Source organism: Entelurus aequoreus, linkage group LG11 (assembly GCF_033978785.1).
Source record: "Entelurus aequoreus isolate RoL-2023_Sb linkage group LG11, RoL_Eaeq_v1.1, whole genome shotgun sequence".
NCBI lineage: Eukaryota > Metazoa > Chordata > Actinopteri > Syngnathiformes > Syngnathidae > Entelurus > Entelurus aequoreus.
The window spans coordinates 10,902,181-10,928,345 of record NC_084741.1 but is presented as its reverse complement, the minus strand read 5'-3'; the positions used below and the strand labels follow the sequence as shown (position 1 = coordinate 10,928,345).

The window sequence follows — 26,165 nt, the reverse complement described above, 5'->3', positions numbered from 1 at the left end:
TATTATAAATGAAGAAGAAGAAGAAGAAGACGGAAGCCCGCGTGTCGGTTAGCATTAGCCGGTTAGCAAGCGCTAGTGTCGTCCGTGCGCTACAAACAGGACAGATTGAAAGGTTTTAAAGGACATATATGTCATTTGGTGGAAGTCACAACGGCGGGTGAGTGTTTTGTCGGGGAGTTATTGTTACTAATCACCATTTGACCGCCGTGTATATTCAGTTTGGCCGCGCTCCTTGGTGTTAGCATGTTAGCTTGTGTTCACAAGCCACACATCGCTGCATAATTGTGTTTGTTATTCTTCTTCTTCTTCTTGAACACCGCCGTGACAAAGTGTTTGTGATTGTTGCAAAACATCATTGTTGTTCTTAAACGCCGCCCTGAACAAACTGTCTTGTCTTGCCAGTCGCCGCAGCAGCAAGTGGGACCAGCCGGGTCCATGTCCGGGAGGAACCACCGCGTCCGGGTCGGCACCCACCGGGGGTCTGGACGCCGCTGCGGCCGCGGCCAACAAGCTGAACGCCATGCTGAGCTCTGCGCCCATCGGTTGTGCACCCACCGGCGCCCTGGACGCCGCCTCCGCCGTGGCCGCCAAGATTAACGCCATGCTGGTCGCCAAGGGCAAACTCAAGCCGTCTCAAATAGGCACGCCTGGGTTCGTCGACAAGGTACTTTTTATTTAGGCTTTTGATTGATTGATTGAGACTTTTATTAGTAGGTTGCACAGTGAAGTACATATTCCGTACAATTGACCACTAAATGGTAACACCCGAATAAGTTTTTCAACTTGTTTAAGTCGGGGTCCACTTAAATTGATTCATGATACAGATATATACTATCATATATACTATCATCATAATGCAGTCATCACATAAGATAATCACATTGAATTATTTACATTATTTACAATCAGGGGTGTGGAGGGGGGGGATATGGACATCAAGTAGTAGTAGTAGTAGTAGTAGTAGTAGTAGTGAGAGAGTGAGAGAGAGAGAGAGATCAGAAGGCAAAAGAAAAAGTATCTGCATTTGATTGTTTACATTTGATTATTAGCAATCCGGGGAGGGTGTTAGTTTAGGGTTGTAGCTGCCTGGAGGTGAACTTTTATTGCGGTTTTGAAGGAGGATAGAGATGCCCTTTCTTTTATACCTGTTGGGAGCGCATTCCACATTGATGTGGCATAGAAAGAGAATGAGTTAAGACCTTTGTTAGTTCGGAATCTGGGTTTAACGTGGTTAGTAGAGCACCCCCTGGTGTTGTGGTTATGGCGGTCAGTTACGTTAAGGAAGTAGTTTGACATGTACTTCGGTATCAGGGAGGTGTAGCGGATTTTATATACTAGGCTCAGTGCAAGTTGTTTAACTCTGTCCTCCACCTTGAGCCAGCCCACTTTAGAGAAGTGGGTAGGAGTGAGGTGGGATCTGGGGTGGAGGTCTAGAAGTAACCTGACTAGCTTGTTCTGAGATGTTTGGAGTTTAGATTTGAGGGTTTTGGAGGTGCTAGGGTACCAGGAGGTGCATGCGTAATCGAAAAAGGGTTGAACGAGAATCCTCAAGGTGCTTTTGTTGACCAGAGAGGAAATTCTGTAGAGAAATCTCGTTCGTTGGTTAACCTTTTTGATTACCTTGGTTGCCATTTTATCACAGGAAAGGTTAGCCTCTAGAATGGAACCTAGGTAGGTGACCTCATATTTCCTGGTGATAACAATGTCACCTACTTTTATGGTGAAGTCATTGACTTTCTTAAGTTTGATGTGGGGCCCAAACAGGATGGATTCTGTTTTACCCAAGTGTATGGATAGCTTGTTGTCAGCGAGCCAGGTGCAAGTTCTACAGAGCTCAGCACTGAGGATTTTCTCCACCTGTGACTTGTCCTTGCCGGATACCAGCAAGGCAGAGTCATCCGCAAACAAAAACAATTCACAGTCGCATGCCGATGACATGTCGTTTATGTATATTAGGAACAGTAAAGGTCCCAATATACTGCCTTGGGGGACTCCACAGCTCACCGAGAGGGGGGGGGACACGGTGCCGTTCACCTCTACCACCTGCTCCCTCCCCTCCAAGTAAGATTGCATCCAGCTCCATGAGGTTTTGTTAAATCCGATTGCTCTGAGCTTATCCAACAGTATAGCGTGGTTAACGGTGTCAAAGGCCTTCTGAAGGTCCAGCATGACCATGCCGCAGTATTTGCCCGCGTCCACCTCATGTTTGATGTGGTCGGTCAGATAGAGAAGGCATGTGTCAGTGGAGTGGTTAGTTCTGAAGCCGGATTGGACTTTGTACATGAGTTTATTAGTGGCAAGGTAACTATCGACCTGTTCATAAACTATTTTCTCCATTACTTTAGAAACGGAACTGAGAATAGAAACAGGTCGGTAGTTGTCAGGTTCCAATTTGCTTCCTTTTTGAAAGAGGGGAGTTACTCTTGCTATCTTAAAATCTTTTGGTACTTGGCCTTGTGTAATTGATAGGTTTATTATGTGCGTGATGATCGGGGCAATGATGGAGGCAGAGTCCCTGAGGAATCTGGAGGGAATATTATCAAGGCCGGTGGCCTTGTTAGGGTGGAGCGCGCTCAATTTTTTAAACACCTCATCAGCTGTGACCATTTCTAATTTGAAATCATCGTTGGATACTCCTAGCTTTCTGTAGAAGGCTTTAATGTGTTCTACACCAAAGCGACCAGAGTGGTGGGACAGCTTGTTGACAAGAGTTGCGGCTATGCTGGTGAAAAAGATGTTAAGTCTGCTAGCTACCTCCATTTAGGCCTGGGCTCTAACATATTGTCAGGGAAAATAATTGCTATTATGTGAAAAATAATGCAAGTACTATTGTGGTCAAAAGTTGACATACACTGGTAAAGAATGGTCAATTGTTTAGCGCTTTTCTACCTTCAAGGTACTCAAAGCGCTTTGACACTATTTCCACATTCACGCACACATTCACACACACTTGTTTTCTATGTTTGTATTTAATAAGTTGTAGCTGTATTTATTTCAGTATAAAAGTGTAAAGTTTTTTGCTTGGGTCATGAAATGATGATGATGGTGTGCCAGGGCATACATGCATTATTTATTTAAATCTCTACATCAACTTCACATCTATCCCTCAATTCTAAGTTGTTCTTTTTTTATGTTGTGTTTTTGTTTGTTTGTTTTCTGCCCTTTTTGTCAAAGAAAACTGTTTTTTTTATGACAAAAACCAGGCATGTGATTTTTCCGTCTAAAGTCGGAACTCCGTCTTTTTTAATCTCGGGGGGGGGAAAAAATGATCTCCCGTTTTTCCGTTTTTTTTTCCGACCCTAAATCAAGATTCGAGACGTACTTTATATTATGCCGTAGTTGATTGGTCGATATGTTCCTTGTGACCAATCAGGACATCTGTTATGAATGATGACGTTAATAACGTCATCATTCATAATGGTTACTGTACGGCCATTTTCCATATGTAAACAATGTCGGTTCTCGAGAGAAAGGACTCTTTACGAGTAAAAGAAATTGATAAACATGTCAAAAATAAGTTCCGATGGGACTGGATGGAAAGGGAAATCACTGATACTGTTGGGAAGAAGAAAGTTACGACTTTGTTCTGTGATTTTATTCGGAAAATCGATCGTCCCGGAAAGGTTTTGTGCACGTGGTGTCATGATAATATTGACTATGGATCACGAGGTTTCAAGGCTTTGGAAGTACATGCGAAACGCCAAAAACATATGAAACAACTTGAAGCAAGGAAAACTAACTTTTCACTAGCTGGTACTTTTGCATGTCAACCGAAAGTGAGCAAACCTTACGGACTTCATCTTTTGTTTAAACTGCCGTAGACATCGAGAGGAAAGATCCGCCCACTTCAGTTGCAGACAGGGTTGTTAATAATGAGGTAAGCTAAAAAATATTTGCTTGCGAAATACGCATGTTTGTTTTAAATATTAACCAATTATTGCTTTGCGAAATACAAATGGGTTTTTCTAAAAATAAAAAGCCATGTGAAAATATATTATGAAATTACAGAAATTCAAAGAGTCGCATTATTGATTCCAGTTAACAATTTATTTGAAATAAATTTGCATATAATACTATTTTGTAATATGTTCTTTTGTAGTCTGTTGAAACTATTGTCAGTGATGTAACAATCTTGAAGGTAAATATTTTCACACTTGTTTCATGCAATTTGTCAGTGTCCTCACATTATTATTATTTCCTATTTTCAAATATGAGTAAACTATACTAAACATGTTTAATCATTTTCATAAATGTATATCCTATTTTGGCGAAAAGAATGAAATGTTTACATTACATTACATGAACTGAAGTAATGTGGTAATACTGTAAATAAACTGTAGATAATAACACTGATCAATGTGACACCTGTGGATGTGAAATGAACACAAGATGTAAATATTGGTGACTAAATACTGTTGAGACTGAACCATATACAGTGATTCATTAGGATAATTGGGTTATGTATGTTCTATTAATGATGTTTTCATGTCTTTAAACACTAAAATATTTTCTTCAAATGGTGCTGTCTTTGTTAATTTTAGCATGTTAAATTGGTGAAAAACCAGGAGCTTCGTCCCCCAGACCCCCGGAAATTTTTTCAGTCTTTTTCATTGTGGTCAAATCACATGCCTGAAAAACACAAAATATGCAAAGTCTTCCTCAAAAACTATGTTTCAAAGTGGAATATTTGATGTGAAGTAATGGGAGCCTTGGATAGGTCAATAATTCATAAAAACATGGATTTTGATTCAATATTATGTTTTGAGCAATGACCGTTTTAAACAGCTTTGTTTTATTAGTCAACATTGCAACTTTTTCTAAATGACATTTCACCTGTAAACTTTTTTATTCCACTTTTATGTTCTTGTTTATGTTAATAGTATTTTTTTAAATGTGCTTTGGGCCTTTAAAACATTAGCTGCGGGCCGCAAATGGCCTCCGGGCCACACTTTTGACACCCCTGCTATAAATTATAAAAAATGACATCTGATAAGTCTATGGATAAAAAGTTGATCATAACGCACAGTCAGCATCTCTGCTTCAGTAAACAATGACGGTGATGATGTCACTTGCTAACTTGTCAGCCACTTCTCCAAGAGACTCCTTTTCAACACTACTCGCACATTAACACTTCAAAAGGCACATGTTTGTTGACCTACAACAGGGGTCACCAACGCGGTGCCCGCGGGCACCAGGTAGCCCGTAAGGACCAGATGAGTAGCCCGCTGGCCTGTTCTAAAAATAGCTCAAATAGCAGCACTTACCAGTGAGCTGCCTCTATTTTTTAAATTGTATTTATTTACTAGCAAGCTAGTCTCGCTTTGCTCGACATTTTTAATTCTAAGAGAGACAAAACTCAAATAGAATTTGAAAATCCAAGAAAATATTTTAAAGACTTGGTCTTCACTTGTTTAAATAAATTCATTAATTTTTTTACTTTGCTTCTTATAACTTTCAGAAAGACAATTTTAGAGAAAAAATACAACCTTAAAAATGATTTTAGGATTTTTAAACACATATACCTTTTTACCTTTTAAATTCCTTCCTCTTCTTTCCTGACAATCTAAATCAATGTTCAAGTAAATTTATTTTTTTTATTGTAAAGAATAATAAATACATTTTAATTTATTCTTCATTTTAGCTTCTGTTTTTTCGACGAAGAATATTTGTGAAATATTTCTTCAAACTTATTTAGATTAAAATTCAAAAAAATTATTATGGCAAATCTAGAAAATCTGTAGAATCACATTTAAATCTTATTTCAAAGTCTTTTGAATTTCTTTTAAAAAAATTTGTTCTGAAAAATATAGAAGAAATAATGATTTTTCTTTGTTAGAAATATAGCTTGGTCCAATTTGTTATATATTCTAACAAAGTGCAGATTGGATTTTAACCTATTTAAAACATGTCATCAAAATTCTAAAATTAATCTTAATCAGGAAAAATTACTAATGATGTTCCATAAATTATTTTTTTAATTTTTTCAAAAAGATTCAAATTAGCTAGTTTTTCTCTTCTTTTTTTCGGTTGAATTTTAAATTTTAAGAAGTCGAAATTGGAGATAAACTATGTTTCAAAATTTAATTGTCATTTTTTTCGTGTTTTCTCCTCTTTTAAACCGTTCAATTAAGTGTAAATATCATTAATTATTAATAATAACATAGAGTTGTAAATTGAGCGAATTGGCTATTTCTAGCAATTTATTTAAGTGTGTATCTAACTGGTAGCCTTTCGCATTAATCAGTACCCAAGAAGTAGCTCTTGGTTTCAAAAAGGTTGGTGACCCCTGACCTACAAAGTATGCTTTTGGGGTGGAGGAGTCTGGTTGGGTGCTGGTTAGCTTGAAGCTAACAGGTAGCCGGTCTCCATCCTCGAACAAGTCTTTTACTGGACACATGGCACAGGATGAAGTTAAAAAGACTCACCTTAGTGTTTACCATCAAGTTTTTCTTTTGACATCCCTTCGCGCTAAAGTTGTCCTAGTGCAAACTGAGGCAGTATTTGTCATGGATAAACCTTTCGACTAATCAAAATTCACGACCAATAAAAAAGGCAATAAACGGGGACAGAAATTTGATCCGGCAAATTTAAACAAAACAAAATATCGTCAGGAAGCGATAAGCGATCTAATAAATACATTAAAAAAAAAAAGCTAACCGGGCAGTAAAAAAATTAAAAAATCTGCGACCAGGGGACATGCGGGCTTCTGGAATTGCGCATCCTTTTTGATGTCAATGCGTAAAAAGACACAAAAAGTGCGTAACGCCAACACTGCAAGTCATTTACTGGAGACATGGCACAGGATGAAGTCAAAAAGACTCACCTTAGTGTTTACCATCAAGTCTTTCTTTTGACAGCCCCTTGCGTTAAAGTTGTCCCGGTGCAAACTGAGGCAGTATTTGTCATTGATTAACCTTTCGGCAAATCAAAGTTTAAGAAATTGTACCGGAAAGTTCATTATTTTGAAGTCTACCAAAAAAACCGCAATAAACGGGGACGGAAATTTGACCCGGAAAATATAAACAAAATAAAAAAAATTGGCGGAAAGCGATAATTGATAAAAACAAACAAACAGGAGGGGAAGGTAAAAACATAAAATAAAATAAAATCTGGACTTCTGGAAATGCATGTCCTTTCTGATTTCAATGCGTAAAAAGACACAAAAAGTGCGTTAATGCCAACAATTTTGCCTCTCGTTCACAATCATTATGAGAGACAAGAAGACAGAAGTTATCCAACGTGTAAAAAAGGAGTGGCAATGACTGACGAGTGCATGTGAAACATTGATCCCTGCCAGGCACTGGCCTCCGGGAAGCCCTTGGTTCCAGCAAAGACCAAAGATGACCTGGTGGTGGCAGAAGTGGAGATCAACGACGTACCCATCACGTGCCGCAATCTTTTAACGCGAGGACAGATGCAGGACGAGGTGAGCATAGAAGCGGGACCAGTGTAACTGGAATGATGGCGCTAATACATTGGCATGTGTTGACAGGTCAGCAAAGTGAGCGGCGCTGCCGTGTCCACCAGAGGGCGCTACATGACTCCAGTGGAGCGCAGCAAAGCGTCCCCAGGGTGACGAGTTGTCTCATTAGGCCTCCTTTGCTCGCTTATCACGCTGACCGGGGTTTCCTTTGTCACGCCCGCAGGGATCGGCCTCTGTATCTGCACGTCCAGGGACAGACGAGGGACATCGTGGACCGTCAGTGTTCTACACCGCATGTGGCGTCACGGTAACGGCTGACTGACACCTTTCCTTGGCTGCCCTTCGCAGGCGCCGTCGACAAAATCAAGGAGGTCATCACCAACAAGGTCGTGAAAGCGGCAACTGCCACGTCGTCGGCGTCCTCACCCTTCCCCGCGCCCAACGTGCCCTCAATCACGGTCTACCTGCAACCCCCCAAACCCTCACTACCCCCGACGGCCCCCGACAAACCTCACTTCCAGACCGGGGTAAGTGATCCAGCGAAATGATGCTCACAGCTTGTCACACCTAACACCTTCACGTCGCACCACTCAGGGCATCCCAGAGATTGCTCAGATACCTGTGGCCATAAGAATACCGTATGTTGAAGCATAGTACGTCTGACTATGGTTACCGTATTTTCCAGACCATAGGCAGCACCGGATTATATGGCGCACTGCTGATGAGCAGGTCTATTCAGGTCTATTTTCACACTAAAGGCACATTAAAGGGGTTATATTATCATTTTTTTCCTAAATGTAAAAGACTTCCTTGTGGTCTACATAACATGTAATGGTGGTTCTTTGGTCAAAATGTTGCATCGATGATGTTTTACAGATCATCTTCAAGTCGCTTTCTGACAGTCGCTTCAGGATGCGCCGTTTTGTGGGCGGTCTCCTATTTATGTGCCTCCACTTTGACAGCGTCTTCTCCCCGTCATCTTTGTTGTAGCGGTGTAGCGTACAAGGACGGGAGTGGAAGAAGTGTCAAAAGATGGCGCTAACTGTTTTAATTGCATTCACACTTGACAGTAACAAAGCAGCATCTCCTCATCCGGGGCTCACTAGTGCAACAACAACGCCCGAAATGTGTCCCGTGAAAAACCGTCCGACCGGAACTCTCTGATAACTAAAGTTCTGTGGGTGAATAATGTAAACTCACTACACCGGTAGTTTCTAGCACTGCCATAGCGAGTCTACTGACAGATATAAGTTAGAACATTACGCTACTTTATATTAAAAATGGCAACAGTGGAGGATGAATGTCCCATAACAAGAAGATAGAGCAAAAGGAGCTTATCGACTACAATGGTGGACGCAGGCAAACGTTCAGGACCCAAAATCCCAAATACACATCAGCAGGTACCAGAAGGTAAGAAAAGTTGGTTTTGCAAAATATTGCGAAACAAAACAACAGACAATATGAGTTGAGTTTGAGTTTATTTCGAATATGTCTGCTTACAGGCCTCAAATTTTTACTTTTTAAGGTCAAGGCAAGTGTTGCCTTGAAGCAGGGGTCACCAACCTTTTTGAAACCAAGAGCTACTTCTTGGGTACTGATTAATGCGAAGGGCTACCAGTTTGATACACACTTAAATAAATTGCCAGAAATAGCCAATTTGCTCAATTTACGTTTAACTCTGTTATTATTAATAATTAATGATATCTACACTTAATTGAACGGTTTAAAAGAGGAGAAAACACGAAAAAAAATGACAAATAAATTTTGAAACATAGTTTATCTTCAATTTCGACTCTTTAAAATTCAAAATTCAACCGAAAAAAAGAAGAGAAAAAGTAGCTAATTCGAATCTTTTTGAAAAAATAAAAAAAATAATTTATGGAACATCATTAGTCATTTTTCCTGATTAAGATTAATTTTAGAATTTTGATGACATGTTTTAAATAGGTTAAAATCCAATCTGCACTTTGTTAGAATATACAACAAATTGGACCAAGCTATATTTCTAACAAAGACAAATCATTATTTCTTCTAGATTTTCCAGAACAAAAATTTTAAAAGAAATTCAAAAGACTTTGAAATAAGATTTAAATTTGATTCTACGGATTTTCTAGATTTGCCAGAATAATTGTTTTGAATTTTAATCATAATAAGTTTGAAGAAATATTTCACAAATATTCTTCGTTGAAAAAACAGAAGCTAAAATGAAGAATTAAATTAAAATGTATTTATTATTCTTTACAATAAAAAAATAAATTTACTTCAACATTGATTTAAATTGTCAGGAAAGAAGAGGAAGGAATTTCAAAGGTAAAAAGGTATATGTGTTTAAAAATCCTAACGTTGTATTTTTTCTCTAAAATTGTCTTTCTGAAAGTTATAAGAAGCAAAGTAAAACAATTAATGAATTTATTTAAACAAGTGAAGACCAAGTCTTTAAAATATTTTCTTGGATTTTCAAATTCTATTTGAGTTTTGTCTCTCTTAGAATCAAAAATGTCGGGCAAAGCGAGACCAGCTTGCTAGTAAATAAATAACATTTAAAAAATAGAGGCAGCTCACTGGTAAGTGCTGCTATTTGAGCTATTTTTAGAACAGGCCAGCGGGCTACTCATCTGGTCCTTACGGGCTACCTGGTGCCCGCGGGCACCGCGTTGGTGACCCCAGCCTTAAAGGATGGTTCATATTTTAGGGCACCAAGGCAAGTTGGAAGGGCACCAAGGCAAACATTATTTTCTTTTAAGGCAGGAGCTCCAAAGCATGCATATTTATATATATATATATATGTGTATATATATATATATACATTCATACATACAAGTATATGATAATCAAATGTCAATGAATATAGTGTGTGACCTAACTTGTAGTAAAGTTGTGTATACAGAATATATAAAACGCCATGCAATTTTCATTCTATTATTGTTTCCATCAGTGACTTATGTTCAACGTGTACAAAAAGGACTTATACTGCAATCTTTTAACTAAGTTTTATTTAAAAAACAAATAACACATTCAAAATGATGTACTGTACTTTATATACTTTGCATGGGATGCATCACTGTCCTTGTCTCCTGTGGTCGCAGATGCATTACGTTCAAGATAAAATCTTTGTGGGCCTGGAGCACGCCATCCCGGGCTTTGTGGTCAAAGAGCGTGTGGAGGGTCCCGGCTGCTCGTACCTGCAGCACATCCAGGCTGAAACGGGGGCCAAAGTCTTCCTCAGGGGAAAAGGCTCGGGTTGTCTGGAGCCTACGTCTGGACGGGAGGCCTTTGAGCCCATGTACATTTACATCAGGTAGGTGCTGCACCTCTCCCAGGTGTCTTCTCTCATCCCATGTTCCCTTCGCCTCCACAGTCACCCCAAACCAGAAGGTCTTGCAGCAGCTAAAACTTTGTGTCAGAACCTGCTTCAAACTGTAAGTCCTGCTTTGGTGAAATGTTCCACTCATTGATTGAATAGTTCATTGGACCAATACAAGGCTGTGTTTGCTCTCATTAGGTCCACACTGAGTACTCCCGCTTCTTGACTCAAATGAGCTCAGTGATGCCATCTCAACAAGGTACGTCGTGAGTGACTAGATTGGGTCCGCAGGCCTTTTTTCCACCAAAAGTTCAGCACCTGTAAGGTCCTGGAACTATATGTCGTGTAAAAGTGTGTGGTTGGAAGGGCTGTGAATCTTTGGGCGGCACACGATTCGATTCAGAATTGATTCTCGTTTTAAAACGACTCTCGATTCAAAATGAAGACTTGTTTTTGATAACATTGGGTGCCAGTTGTATGATTAACTACGTTCCTCCATAAAATAGATAAAGAGCTCCGGTGGATTCTGATATTACTTAAAAGAAAACTGGTTTTGTTCAGGAAATGTGTGGCTAGAAATGTGTTAAAGTAGACAGATTTTTTTTGGGGGGGGAATAGTTTTTTTAATTTTTTTAAATCGATTAAGAATCATTATGAATAAGAATAGCGATACATTTGAAAATCGATACTAGGTCAGATTTATTTTACTAACATGTACGTAAATATCATTTTAAAACAAAATGTACTGAATTGTCCATAAAAAGTCAGTAAATGATGCCTTTTGGTCTATTTCATCTGTAAATAACAATATATAAATGTCAGTGTTTATCTGTAAATAATATATAAAAAATGTCAGTGTTTATCTGTAAATAATATATAAATAATAAATGTCAGTGTTTATCTGTAAATAACAATATACATGACCGTTCAAAAGTTTGGGGTCACATTGAAATGTCCTTATTTTTGAAGGAAAAGCACTACTTTTCAATGAAGATAACTTTAAACTAGTCTTAACTTTAAAGAAATACACTCTATACATTGCTAATGTGGTAAATGACTATTCTAGCTGCAAATGTCTGGTTTTTGGTGCAATATCTACATAGGTGTATAGAGGCCCATTTCCAGCAACTATCACTCCAGTGTTCTAATGGTACAATGTGTTTGCTCATTGGCTCAGAAGGCTAATTGATGATTAGAAAACCCTTGTGCAATCATGTTCACACATCTGAAAACAGTTTAGCTCGTTACAGAAGCTACAAAACTGACCTTTCTTTGAGCAGATTGAGTTTCTGGAGCATCACATTTGTGGGGTCAATTAAACGCTCAAAATGGCCAGAAAAAGAGAACTTTCATCTGAAACTCGACAGTCTATTCTTGTTCTTGGAAATGAAGGCCATTCCACAAAATTGTTTGGGTGACCCCAAACTTTTGAACGGTAGTGTATAAATAATAAATGTCAGTGTTTATCTGTAAATAACAATATATAAATGTCAGTGTTTATCTGTAAACAATATATCAATGATACATGTCAGTGTTTATCTGTTAATAACAATATATCAATATTAAATGTCAGTGTTTATCTGTAAATAATCAATAATAAATGTCAGTGTTTATCTGTAAATGACAATAAATAAATAATACATGTCAGTGTTTATCTGTAAATGATATATACATCAATAATACATGTCAGTGTTTATCTGTAAATACCAATATATCAATAATAAATGTCAGTGTTTATCTGTAAATAATCAATAATAAATGTCAGTGTTTATCTGTAAATAATATATACATAATAAATGTCAGTGTTTATCTGTAAATAATATATAAATGTCAGTGTTTTATCTGTAAATAACAATACATCAATAATACATGTTAGTGTTTATCTGTAAATAACATATAAATAATGTCAGTGTTTATCTGTAAATAACAATATATAAAAAATAAATGTCAGTGTTTATCTGTAAATAACAATATATCAATGATAAATGTCAGTGTTTATCTGTAAATAACAATATATCAATAATAAATGTCAGTGTTTATCTGTAAATAACAATATATAAATGGTACATGTCAGTGTTTATCTGTAAATAACAATATATCCATAATAAATGTCAGTGTTTATCTGTAAATAACAATATATCAATAATAAATGTCAGTGTTTATCTGTAAATAACAATATATAAATGATAAATGTCAGTGTTTATCTGTAAATAACAATATATCAATGATAAATGTCAGTGTTTATATGTAAATATATTAATGATAAATGTCAGTGTTTATATGTAAATATATAAATGATAAATGTCAGTGTTTATCTGTAAATAACAATATATCAATGATAAATGTCAGTGTTTATATGTAAATATTAGGGGTGTAACGGTACACAAAAATTTCGGTTCGGTACGTACCTCGGTTTAGAGGTCGCGGTTCGGTTCATTTTCAGTACAGTAAGAAAGCAACAAAATATAAATTTTTGGGTTATTTACCAAATTTGTAAACAATGGCTTTATCCTTTTAACATTGGGAACACTATAATAATTCTGCCCACGTTAATCAACATTAAACTGCCTCAAGTTGTTGCTCGGATTAAATAAAATGACAAAACTTTTCTTCTACATATAAAAAGTGCAACATTAAACAGTTTCAAGTCAACTCATCATGCTTCATTTATTACAGCATTTGGGAAGCCTGTAGTTGATTTTTATGATGTAAATGTTATATTTTTATCAACATGTGATAGCAGGGACCCTGCCATTCAAAACTAGACTGCTGCATTACTAATAATTAATGTAACTATAGCTGAAAAAATAGTACAATAGCAATCGGAGAGACTATTCATCCCTGAACACCATGGAATTCATGTAGGCTAATGATGCACTTACATTATTATATCAACTATCAGAGACAGAAACTCTTCATTTAACATCATGTCCTTTTTTGCTGCTTCAACACAGCTCAATCAACACAGAAAAAGGTAAAGTGAAATAACAGACAGACAGGGTTTTGCTGTCACACACACACACACACCGCAAAATGAGCTACTGTTACGCTAAAAGCTAATTAGCCTTCACCTCAAGCCAGGACTGCGAGCGAGCTGAGCTGCCGTTTAGGTTTCTAGAAGGTCAACGGGCTCATAGTGATGTTACTGGTAGTTGACTGGGAGGTGTTTATTATCATTTGGGGAGAGTCAGCTGCCTTATGCTCACCTGCTAAACACCTACCTGCTCATCACAACGCTGGAGCACTGACATGTGCTCTGAATACGCACTGCTGATTGGCAGTTACCGCTCTGCGTGTAACCAATCAGATGGTTGTGTGGGTGGGACAATGCTGGGTGCTGTACAGGACTGACAGAGACCGAAAGCAGAGCAGCTTGTTAAGACTTTAGCTTAGGCGGCTACTTAATATGTTCGTGTGGAAACTCGTTCGGTACACCGCCGAACCGAACCGAAACCCCCGTACTGAAACGGTTCAATACAAATACGCGTACCATTACACCCCTAGTAATAGTAAATATAAATATATAAATTATAAATGTCAGTGTTTATCTGTAAATAACAATATATGAATAATAAATGTCAGTGTTTTATCTGTAAATATAAATGATAAATGTCAGTGTTTATCTCAGGCGACAACACAAACATCAGATTTAGAGTTAGCTTTTTAGCATTAGCATTGTGTTGACTGGGGTTGAGGCTAATAACTACACAAATGGAGTGTCACTGATGACTTTCACAGCATGTAACAAAGTGCATTTAATATTGTGTACTGCCTACTCCATTTCACATGTATATAAAGTCTGTCTTTATTTGAGTCTCAAATTAATTCCCACCAAGTATTCCTCTTTGAAAATTTGTTTGGGGAAAATATTCATATTTTGTGCTTTTGCCCTAAAACAAGGCTTGGACAAAAAGGGCCTAAATAATAATAGAAAATACTGTATGTGGACAGCTATACCTGAAATTGATGACCAAAAAAAAGAAGATATAAAAAGTTTATTTTTATGACCGTGCGTGGCCCTCGGTGGATGAAGTTTGGACACCACTGCTGTAGAGTATTTATTAGTAGCCAGCAAGAAGGTATATTTGTATTTGTAAACAGAGGTCACAACACAGGAAGTATATTACCCCAGGGGGCGTGGCTACAGGATAGCGTTGCCAACCTTTTCTGGCTTCTTTGCATGCATGTTATCAAATTTGACCCTTCCAATGACAATAATGTTAGTAGGTGATCTGGTACTAATTGTGTGCTACCTTACATGGGACATGGAGGTGTCAAAAAGGTTGCTCGATGAGAATACATCTAAAAGTAAAGTTTAGTGTAGAAATGCCCCCAAGTTGTCTTGATTTTCAACATTTTCTTTCAGGGTTTGCGTAGCAGCACTTCTTACTGATAGAAACCGTACTCTTTTATTGTTTTTTCTCTCAATTTTCCTAATTTTGTTCTCAATTTTACTCTTTTTTTTTTTGTTTTTGTTTTTTCCTTTTCATTTTTCTCTTTTTTCTTCTCAATTTTCCTTTTTCCCCCCCTCAATTTTCCTTTCTTTCCCCCACTCAATTTTCCTTTTTTCTCCTCAATTTTCCTTTTTTCCCTTCAATTTTGATTTCCCCCCTTAATGTTTCTTTTTCTACTTCAATGTTCTTAGTTTTTTCCAAAATTTTCCTTTGTTTTATCAATTTTACTCTTCTCAATTTTACTTTTTCCCCCTCGATTTTACTCTTTTCCCCTTCAATTTTACTTTTCTCCCCTCTCAATTTTACTCTTTTTTTTTTTTTTCCCCATGAATTTTCCTCTTTTTCCGCCTCAATTTTCCTCTTTCTCCCCCTCAATTTCCCTCTTTTTTCCCCCCTCAATTTTCCTTTTTGTCCTAAATGTTCCTCTTTTTGTTTTACACTCAATTTTCCTTTTTCCCCACCTCAACTTTCCTCTTTTTCCTTCTCAATTGTCCCTTCAGTTTTCCTTTCCCTCAATTTTCCTAATTTTTCCCTCAATTTTTCTTTTTTTACTTCAATTTTCTTTTTTTCACTTCAATTTTCCTTTTTTTTAACTTAAATTTTCTTAATTTTTTCCGTAGTTTTATAAATTGTACTCTTTTTTTTTTGTTCCCCTCAATTGTACTCTTTTTTTTCCCCCCCTCAAGTTTACTTTTCTTCCCCCTCAATTTTCCTCCTCTTTCCAATGAATTTTCCTCTTTCCCCCTCTCAATTTCCCTCTTTTTCCCCCTCCATTTTCCTTTTTTTGTCCTAAATTTTCCTATTTTTTTTTGCCCCAATCAATTTTGCCTTTTTCTCGCCTCAACTTTCCTCTTTTTCCCTTAAATTTTCAAATTTTTCCCTCAATTTTGCTTTTTTTATTTCAATTCTCAAATTTTTGCTTTTGTTTTATAAATGTTCCTCCTTTTTCCCCACTCAATTTGACTTTTCCCCCTTTTCAATTTTCCTCCTTTCCCCCCTAATTTTGTACCAGCTGTAGCCTTTCAACTTGTCCTGCTCTCCTTCCAGGCTTTGCACCGCCCCCAGTGGTGAACGGGATGCCCCCGCAGCCCGCCTTCTACCCCCCAGCAGGGTTCCAGCCGGGCTTCCCACTTCCTGTGGCCCAGCCGCCCCCCCCGCCCTTCTCGGTTCCCCCTCCCATGCCTCCGGTGCCACCCGAGGGTGTTCTCCCTCAGTACCTGTCGAGACCGGTTCTAAATATCGCACCGCCAGTGGGTCCGCCCCCCGTTCCAGCTCCAGGTCCAGTGGCGCAGGTAGAAATGACCATTATGAGCTTTATATTAGAGATAAATACAACCAGTCCTGGCTGACATTTCTTCCTGGATGTTACAGAAAGTATGAGAATGTTTGAGCTGCTGCCTGCTCTTCTTTACTTATATAATAATCAACTATTTGTCAGCTTACTCAGATCTATATCTTCAAGTCCATCCATCTTTGTGGCGTTATTCCATTGAATGACGGAACATGAAACTTGTGGCGCTCCTTTAATGAGCCCACACAGGAAAGAAGGACAAAAACTGGAATTGGCGGCAAAAAAATGAAGGCTTTCACAAGTTCATGTATGCAGAGATGTGCTGTCGGCGACCAGCACTCTCAGGAGAGAAAGGGGGCGTGGCCGTGGGAGTACCGCAGCACAGCTTAGCACTGGTTATTACTACCTTCTTGACTCGAAATACTGGTATCTTTGTGTATATATATGTAAACATGCTAACTTTTTAAGCCAATTTTGCCGCCGTAAACCTCTGAGTCATATGACTTGGTACCTGACACATTCTACCTGTAAGCATGTTAGCATGCTAACTTTTTGAAACAATTTTGGCGCCTTACAACTCAGTCTTATAATTTAACAAGTGACACAAGATACCTGTAAACATGCTAATGTTAACATGCTAAACTTTCAAATGACATTTGCTGCCGCAGGGCAAGTTTATTTAGATAGCACAATTCTACACAAAGTCATATAACATGGTACTTGACACTTGCTCATTTTTTCCATCCGATTCTACAAGCGTGTGCCTCAGTTATATCACTTCAAGTCTACCTGTAACACTTTCAGGTATTTTGCTAACTAAGTAAACTAACAATGACATGAGCTCCATGAGCTAGGACGTGTACAATATAGTCATCAAGACATTAGAAGCAGTCCTAAAGAACAAGCTTCTTCTCATGTTATGTACGTCAAGTAAAAGCACTTCCAACCTTCACAATAAAAGTGCTGACACTAAATGATACGCTCACACTGCTGACTGTTGTCTTCTCTGTGCACAGACACTTCCACCTCTCGTGTCCTTTCCTCCGCCCAAACCTCCGCCCCCCGCCATCTCCGCCAATCCGCCACAGAAAAGACGCTTCACGGAGGAAGTGCCGGATGAGTGTGACAGTGGTCTGCTCGGATATCAGGTGAGCGACAGGTGGACCCTTAGTATCGCACCTCTTTCTTTTCTTTCTTTCTTTTAGTTTATTTCGAACATGAACACATTTACATCATAATACATCACACAATTTCATATCATTTCATTTACATCATGCCCGAAAAGGAGTAGGAAGAAGCAAAGCTTATTTAATCCTACCCCTTTCCCACTTCAAAGCATTTACAATTATATAAAATCATTTACCTCGAAGTCGTTGTCTTCTTCTGCCGTATCGCTCACTTCCTGTGCGTTAGTTGTGACTTCTTGTGCGTTAGTTGTGACTTCTTGTGTGTTAGTTGTGACTTCTTGTGCGTTAGTTGTGACTTCTTGTGCGTTACTTGTGACTTCTTGTGCGTTAGTTGTGACTTCTTGTGCGTTAGTTGTGACTTCTTGTGCGTTAGTTGTGACTTCTTGTGTGTTAGTTGTGACTTCTTGTGCGTTAGTTGTGACTTCTTGTGCGTTAGTTGTGACTTCTTGTGCGTTAGTTGTGACTTCTTGTGCGTTAGTTGTGACTTCTTGTGTGTTAGTTGTGACTTCTTGTGTGTTAGTTGTGACTTCTTGTGCGTTAGTTGTGACTTCTTGTGCTTTAGTTGTGACTTCTTGTGCGTTAGTTGTGACTTCCTGTGGGCTAGATGTGACTTCCTGTGCGCTAGTTGTGACTTCCTGTGCGCTAGTTGTGACTTCCTGTGCGTTAGATGTATCTTACTTCCTGTGCGTTAGATGTATCTTACTTCCTGTGCTCTTAGCTGTATCTTACTTCCTGTGCGTTAGCTGTATCTTACTTCCTGTGAGTTAGCTGTATCTTACTTCCTGTGCGTTAGCTGTATCTTACTTCCTGTGCGTTAGCTGTATCTTACTTCCTGTGCGTTAGCTGTATCTTACTTCCTGTGAGTTAGTCCTAACTTCTTGTGTGTTAGCTGTATCTTACTTCCTGTGAGTGAGCTCTTACTTCCTGTGAGTTAGCTCTAACTTCCTGTGCATTAGCTGTTACTTCCTGTGCGTTAATGTTCTGTGCCAGGCTGCAAAGGTGAGCTGGGAGAAGGTGGGTCACACATGACAACAATGTGTAGCTGTGATGTGGCCACTAAAGTAAGTAAGTTAGCAGAGTAGAGGATGTCTGCTAATGGCACCTGTGTGTTTTTCTGCTCATAGCATGGACCCATTCATATGACTAATTTAGGTGCAGGCTTCTCAGCGGGCGGCCTCGAGACAACAGGACCCCCACCATCGAGTTCCTCCGGCCCGCCGAGTGAGAGGGACAGGTACTGAAAGTTCTGTTAATAACTACTGAAACACTGGGACGGGACTAGGAAGGAGCTCCTATCCTGAGCTGTGTTACAGATGCTAATCATTTTGTAATAGAGCTCATAAAGATTCATTTAATTTTTACAACAAAATAACTCTCCATACATGTTGTTTTTTTAAACACATCTCCTTCATCCCTGACTTTTATGTTATAGTACATTTGAGACCTTTTAGTATGAACTCTTTTACTGTGCTTTTTAAAGGGGAACTGCACTTTTTTTGGGGGGGCGGGGGGGTGTTGTCTTTTAAGACGAGATGTTTTCCTATTTTAATGCATTCTAAGTCATAAAATATGGCCAGTAAGAGGTGGCTAACAATACTGCTGATGAGAGTACCCATAAAGTGCTTTTTAAAAAGACATCCAAAAAGTGCCAACGATACTCTGAATATTAACAAGTATTAGAGATATTGTTATTATAAGCGCTAACACCTAGGAACTACTTTTAGCGGCGCCGTGATGACAGAGAGCTAACCAGCTTTAAAATCTCTAAAGCAGGGGTCACCAACCTTTTTGAAACCAAGAGCTACTTCTTGGGTACTGATTAATGCAAAGAGCTACCAGTTTGATACACACTTAAATAAATTGCCGAAAATAGCCAATTTGCTCAATTTACCTTTAACTCTATGTTATTATTAATAATTAATGATATTTACACTTAATTGAACGGTTTAAAAGAGGAGAAAACACGAAAAAAATGACAATACAATTTTGAAACATAGTTTATCTTCAATTTCGACTCTTTAAAATTCAAAATTCAACCGAAAAAAAGAAGAGAAAAACTAGCTAATTCGAATCTTTTTGAAAAAATAAAAAAAATAATTTATGGAACAACATTAGTAATTTTTCCTGACTAAGATTAATTTTAGAATTTTGATGACATGTTTTAAATAGGTTAAAATACAATCTACACTTTGTTAGAATATATAACAAATTGGACCAAGCTATATTTCTAACAAAGACAAATCATAATTTCTTCTAGATTTTCCAGAACAAACATTTTAAAAGAAATTCAAAAGACTTTGAAATAAGATTTAAATTTGATTCTACAGATTTTCTAGATTTGCCAGTATAATTTTTTGGAATTTTAATCATAATAAGTTTGAAGAAATATTTCACAAATATTCTTCGTCGAAAAAACAGAAGCTAAAATGAAGAATTAAATTAAAATGTATTTATTATTCTTTACAATAAAAAATAAATTTACTTGAACATTGATTTAAATTGTCAGGAAAGAAGAGGAAGGAATTTAAAAGGTAAAAAGGTATATATGTTTAAAAATCCTAAAATCATTTTTAAGGTTGTATTTTTTCTCTAAAATTGTCTTTCTGAAAGTTATAAGAAGCAAAGTAAAAAAATAATGAATTTACTTAAACAAGTGAAGACCAAGTCTTTAAAATATTTTCTTGGATTTTCAAATTCTATTTGAGTTTTGTCTCTCTTAGAATTAAAAATGTCGGGCAAAGTGAGACCAGTTTGCTAGTAAATAAATAACATTTAAAAAATAGAGGCAGCTCACTGGTAAGTGCTGCTATTTGAGCTATTTTTAGAACAGGCCAGCAGGCTACTCATCTGGTCCTTACGGGCTACCTGGTGCCCGCGGGCACCGCGTTGGTGACCCCTGCTCTAAAGGCTTAGTGGCCACATGTGTGGACAGCACCTTTTAGCTCTTATTTCCAAAATTGTGTACACTACTGAATTGGGGTCTTATAGCTGCTTATGTGGACACTTATACTGCCATCTGGTGGTGTCAGAAGAGTATAACATACAATGGAACTTGGAAAAAAAAAAATGTAAAAATAAGAATTAGCATGTCACTACACATGAAGTACACGTTTGTGTACTTATGGTCTAAGTACATAATATCAAAAGATGATTCTTAGTTTTTATTCTAATTAGGGTCCAATAAGCCCAAATAGCAAAGAGAAATAAAAAAGCATGTAAACAAACAGCGTGGGCCTTAAGAGGTTAATGCTATATAGACATATTGAGCTGCTGCATGGCCTCTGAGTTGGTGAGAGTTCATTATAGATGAAAAAATCCTGCCTCTCACCTGGATAGTAGAAAGTAGTGGACATAATCTGACAAGTTGGTCGACTTTGACATCCAATATAGACCCGGAGACACTTTACTTGTGTTACTGCTTGTAAGAACCTGCATGTGATTTCCCCACTGTGGGATGAATAACAAGTCTATCCTAACCTTTTAGTTTAGTTAGCCTGTAAAGATGAGGAAAAAAGCTTTTATTTAACAATGAAAATAACATAACATTGACTATAAATTGGAAAAGCGTCACACTGTTGTTTAGCCGTAACAATTCTGGTGACTGAGCTGCTTTTTTTTTACTGTAAATTCTACGTTTCCTGTTTTTACAGCGCATTGCTGTAAATAGGAAAAAATGGCACAACTGATGATTTGACGGTCACTTTCAGGTTTTCACCGTCAAATCTACTGAGCTGTTTACAGACCTGCCATCAACGATTGTGCAGCTTGAAAGAGGCCGGTTTGAGTGAATGGAGGTCCAGCAGGTACACCTTTTTAAAACATCACTTTCAACACGGTCAGGCCCAGTTGTCTGCAAGGAAACAGCTACTTCATGCTAGCATGTCAAATGTCTGATATCATGTGCGATACCAGCAGTCCTGCAGAGTCTTTTTACTTGTGTGTGGTGTCATGTGCGATACAAGCAGTCCTGCAGAGTCTTTTTACTTGTGTGTGGTATCATGTGCGATACAAGCAGTGCTGCAGCGTGTTTACTGGTGTGTGATATCATGTGTGATACAAGCAGTCCTGCAGAGTGTTTTTACTTGTGTTGTGATATCATGTGCGATACAAGCAGTGCTGCAGCGTGTGTACTTTTGTGTGATATCATGTGCGATACAAGCAGTGCTGCAGCGTGTTTACTGGTGTGTGATATCATGTGCGATACAAGCAGTGCTGCAGCGTGTTTACTGGTGTGTGATATCATGTGCGATACAAGCAGTGCTGCAGCGTGTTTACTGGTGTGTGATATCATGTGCGATACAAGCAGTCCTGCAGAGTGTTTTTACTTGTGTTGTGATATCATGTGCGATACAAGCGGTTCTGCAGCATCTTTACTTGTGTGATATCATGTGCGATACAAGCAGTCCTGCAGTGTTTTTACTTGTGTTGTGATATTATGTGCGATACAAGCGGTTCTGCAGCGTGTTTACTGGTGATATCATGTGCGATACAAGCAGTCCTGCAGTGTTTTTACTTGTGTTGTCATATCATGTGCGATACAAGCGGTTCTGCAGCGTGTTTACTTGTGTGTGATATCATGTGCGATACAAGCAGTCCTGCAGTGTTTTTACTTGTGTTGTGATATGCGCGATACAAGTGGTTCTGCAGCGTGTTTACTGGTGTGTGATATCATGTGCGATACAAGTGGGCCTGCAGCATGTTTACTTGTGTGTGATATCATGTGTGGTACAAGCAGGCCTGCAGCATGTTTACTTGTGTGGGATATCATGTGCGATACAAGCAGTGCTGCAGGGTGTTTACTTGTGTGTGATATCATGTGCGATACAAGCGGTCCTGCAGTGTTTTTACTTGTGTTGTGATATCATGTGCGATACAAGCGGTTCTACAGCATGTTTACTGGTGTGTGATATCATGTGCGATAAAAGCGGGCCTGCAGCATGTTCACTTGTGTGTGATATCATGTGCGATACAAGCAGTGCTGCAGCGTGTTTACTTGTGTGTGATATCATGTGCGATACAAGCAGTCCTGCAGACTGTTTTTACTTGTGTTGTGATATCATGTGCGATACAAGCGGTTCTGCAGCATCTTTACTTGTGTGATATCATGTGCGATCCAAGCAGTCCTGCAGTGTTTTTACTTGTGTTGTGATATCATGTGCGATACAAGCAGTGCTGCAGGGTGTTTACTTGTGTGTGATATCATGTGCGATACAAGCGGTCCTGCAGTGTTTTTACTTGTGTTGTGATATCATGTGTGATACAAGCGGTTCTACAGCGTGTTTACTGGTGTGTGATATCATGTGCGATACAAGCGGGCCTGCAGCATGTTCACTTGTGTGTGATATCATGTGCGATACAAGCAGTGCTGCAGCGTGTTTACTTGTGTGTGATATCATGTGCGATACAAGCAGTCCTGCAGAGTGTTTTTACTTGTTGTGATATCATGTGCGATACAAGTGGTTCTGCAGCATCTTTACTTGTGTGATATCATGTGCGATACAAGCAGTCCTGCAGTGTTTTTACTTGTGTTGTGATATCATGTGCGATACAAGCAGTGCTGCAGGGTGTTTACTTGTGTGTGATATCATGTGCGATACAAGCGGTCCTGCAGTGTTTTTACTTGTGTTGTGATATCATGTGTGATACAAGCGGTTCTACAGCGTGTTTACTGGTGTGTGATATCATGTGCGATACAAGCGGGCCTGCAGCATGTTCACTTGTGTGTGATATCATGTGCGATACAAGCAGTGCTGCAGCGTGTTTACTTGTGTGTAATATCATGTACGATACAAGCAGTCCTGCAGAGTGTTTTTACTTGTGTTGTGATATCATGTGCGATACAAGCAGTCCTGCAGAGTGTTTACTTGTGTTGTGATATCATGTGCGATACAAGCGGTCCTGCAGCGTGTTTACTTGTGTGATGTCATGTGCGAGACAAGCAGTCCTGCAGAGTGTTTTTACTTGTGTTGTGATATCATGTGTGATACAAGCAATCCCGATGCATGTTTACTTGTGTTGATATCATGTACGATACAAGCGGTCCTGCAGCGTGTTTACTTGTGTGTGGTATCATGTGCGATACAAGCAGGCTATAGGCTACTAGGAGTTAGCAGCTACACAACAGCTAAGCACACATGGTAGACATAGATAAGACTCATTGAACAATAAAAGGTGATATTTGTCATTATAAACAGGTATCAAATAATCATACTTGTTACATATTAGAAAGTATTCAGGAACAAACGTGTCCGCATCATGTCACGTATCATGAGCTTAAGTCCATGAATTATTATGGCCAAACAAAGAAATGACCACCCTACTTCAACTTAAAAAAAGCATAAGTCCATTGCAGACGCTTAATAATAAATAAGTTTGAGCTTCTCATAACTACAATTGTTCACTCATTTCAAAGTGAGAAGACAAATATTGGCATGGGTGAATGAAGGTAGCGGTGCACCTTTTTAAAAGATCACTTGTCTGCTCCCAGTCACTTTCTTGCAAGCAGAGGATTAATGCCGTGTTCCTTCTCTCTCCAGTCGGCAGCTAATGCCACCACCACCGCTGCTGCCCGTCAACGTGGCGCGAGCCCCGATGGAGGAGAGGAGGGCGCCGCAAGGCCCCGTGGGTAAGTGCACGCTGTCTTGTGCTAGTTTAAGACCTCCAGAGCCATGCTTCTCACCACTCTTGCAGGGTTCTGCCGCGGTGACTAGAAAGTGGAGCCTGTTTTTATCAGTCCTTTTGTCCCGTTCTGATGACATCATCAGTCTGCACCCTCACTAACGAGAGTCTCTCCTGTTTTTGTGTTTTTTCTCTCTTTTTTCTGTGTTTTTCCTCTCTTCCATGTGCCTCTGGGCCCGCTGCTGGACACGCCCCGTCCCGTCACGCCTCGATCGGACGGCCTTTAACCCACGCCGGCGTTCCCGGACGGCTGGTGTCGCAAACGTTGTTTGAATTCTCTGAACTAATCTTGCTTTTTTTTTTTTTTCCAATCAATGCCGCTGCCATTCTGTGTCTGCCGCTTCTCTCTCTTTGTCCAAATGTGCTTTCTCTCGAGCAGAGCCGGCAGGGAAGCGAATAAAGATGGGACTGGTGGCGTACGCGGGCGACTCCTCCGACGAAGAAGACGAGCACTCCGGCGCCAAGGCGCCAGGGCCAGGTAACCCTGGACCGTGCCCCTCTACCTCCTTAGACTGGATCCAAGGCTACCGCTGCTCGGCGCCCCCGCGAGCTAATGCGCCGCCCGGCAAGCCGTCCATGCCCTTCTGGATGGCGCCCTAGAAACAGGACGTTCCCCGTCAGCGTTTGCTTTGTTTAACTCCAAGTAAGCCACGTTCCTTCCTTCTGTACAGCTGTATAGTTTAAAGACTTCAAGCCAGGCTGTCTAAACAACACGTGAGCAATGCCGCTTTTATTTGGTCGGACAAAAACTGTGACTATAGTGTCTTGCCGATTACATTCAACTTCCACGATCCGCTTTCCTTTTTTTTTTTTTGCACAGATTGTATTGTAAAATGACTATTTGATCTGTGTTTTTATGAAATAAATCGCATTGGCTTATTTGAAAAGCAGCTAATGTTTGTTTTGTGTGCTAAAATGATCCAATGTTTTTTTTTCTTTAACTATCAAAAAGTAGGACGTAAAGAAAATACAGAAATATTTTGTAAATGTTTATTTACATACCTTAAAGGCCTACTGAAATGATTTTTTTTTTTATTTAAACGGGAATAGCAGATCCATTCTATGTCATACTTGATCATTTCGCGATATTGCCATATTTTTGCTGAAAGGATTTAATAGAGAAAATCGACGATAAAGTTCGCAACTTTTGCTCGCTGATAAAAAAAAAGCCTTGCCTGTACCGGAAGTAGCGTGACGTCACAGGAGCTAGTATTCCTCACAATTCCCCATTGTTTACAATGGAGCGAGAGAGATTCGGACCGAGAAAGTGATGATTACCCCATTAATTTGAGCGAGGATGAAAGATTCGTAGATGAGGAACGTTACAATGAAGGACTTGAGAGACAGTGATGGACGTATCTTTTTTCGCTCTGACCGTAACTTAGGTACAAGCTGGCTCATTGGATTCCACACTCTCCTTTTTTTATTGTGGATCACGGATTTGTATTTTAAACCACCTCGGATACTATATCCTCTTGAAAATGAGTCGAGAACGCAAAATGGACATTCAGTGCCTTTTATCTCCACGACAATACATCGGCGAAATGCTTTAGCTACGAGCTAACGTGATAGCATCGTGCTTTAACTGCATATAGAAACAAAAAAATAAAGGATAGAAGGAAGGATAGATAGAAAATCAACAATACTATTAAACCGTGGACATGTAAATACACGGTTAATGCTTTCCAGGCTGGCGAAGGTTAACAATGCTGTGCTAACGACGCCATTGAAGCTAACTTAGCAACTTAGCAACGGGACCTCACAGAGCTATGCTAAAAACATTAGCTCTCCACCTACGCCAGCCAGCCCTCATCTACTCATCAACACC

At 39.0% G+C, this 26,165-nt stretch overlaps 1 protein-coding gene across 3 annotated transcripts; it reads left to right on the top strand.

The window, feature by feature from the left end:
* khdc4 (KH domain containing 4, pre-mRNA splicing factor) lies at positions 1–25,218 on the top strand. 3 transcript variants are annotated; one of them, XM_062062448.1, is made up of 15 exons: positions 1–157; positions 403–664; positions 7,298–7,426; positions 7,493–7,572; positions 7,647–7,699; positions 7,772–7,950; positions 10,510–10,721; positions 10,782–10,842; positions 10,926–10,986; positions 16,229–16,473; positions 17,489–17,620; positions 18,784–18,893; positions 21,367–21,462; positions 24,196–24,284; positions 24,717–25,218. In XM_062062448.1, the coding sequence occupies exons 1-15, from the start codon at positions 129–131 to the stop codon at positions 24,935–24,937; spliced, it is 1,959 nt and encodes a 652-aa protein (XP_061918432.1). In that variant the 5' UTR covers positions 1–128; the 3' UTR covers positions 24,938–25,218. The 3 variants fall into 3 exon arrangements, with proteins under 3 accessions (XP_061918432.1, XP_061918433.1, XP_061918434.1); XM_062062449.1 differs by lacking the exon at positions 21,367–21,462; XM_062062450.1 differs by lacking the exon at positions 21,367–21,462 and having other exon boundaries at positions 24,196–24,863.
* The last annotated feature ends 947 nt before the right edge of the window (positions 25,219–26,165 follow it).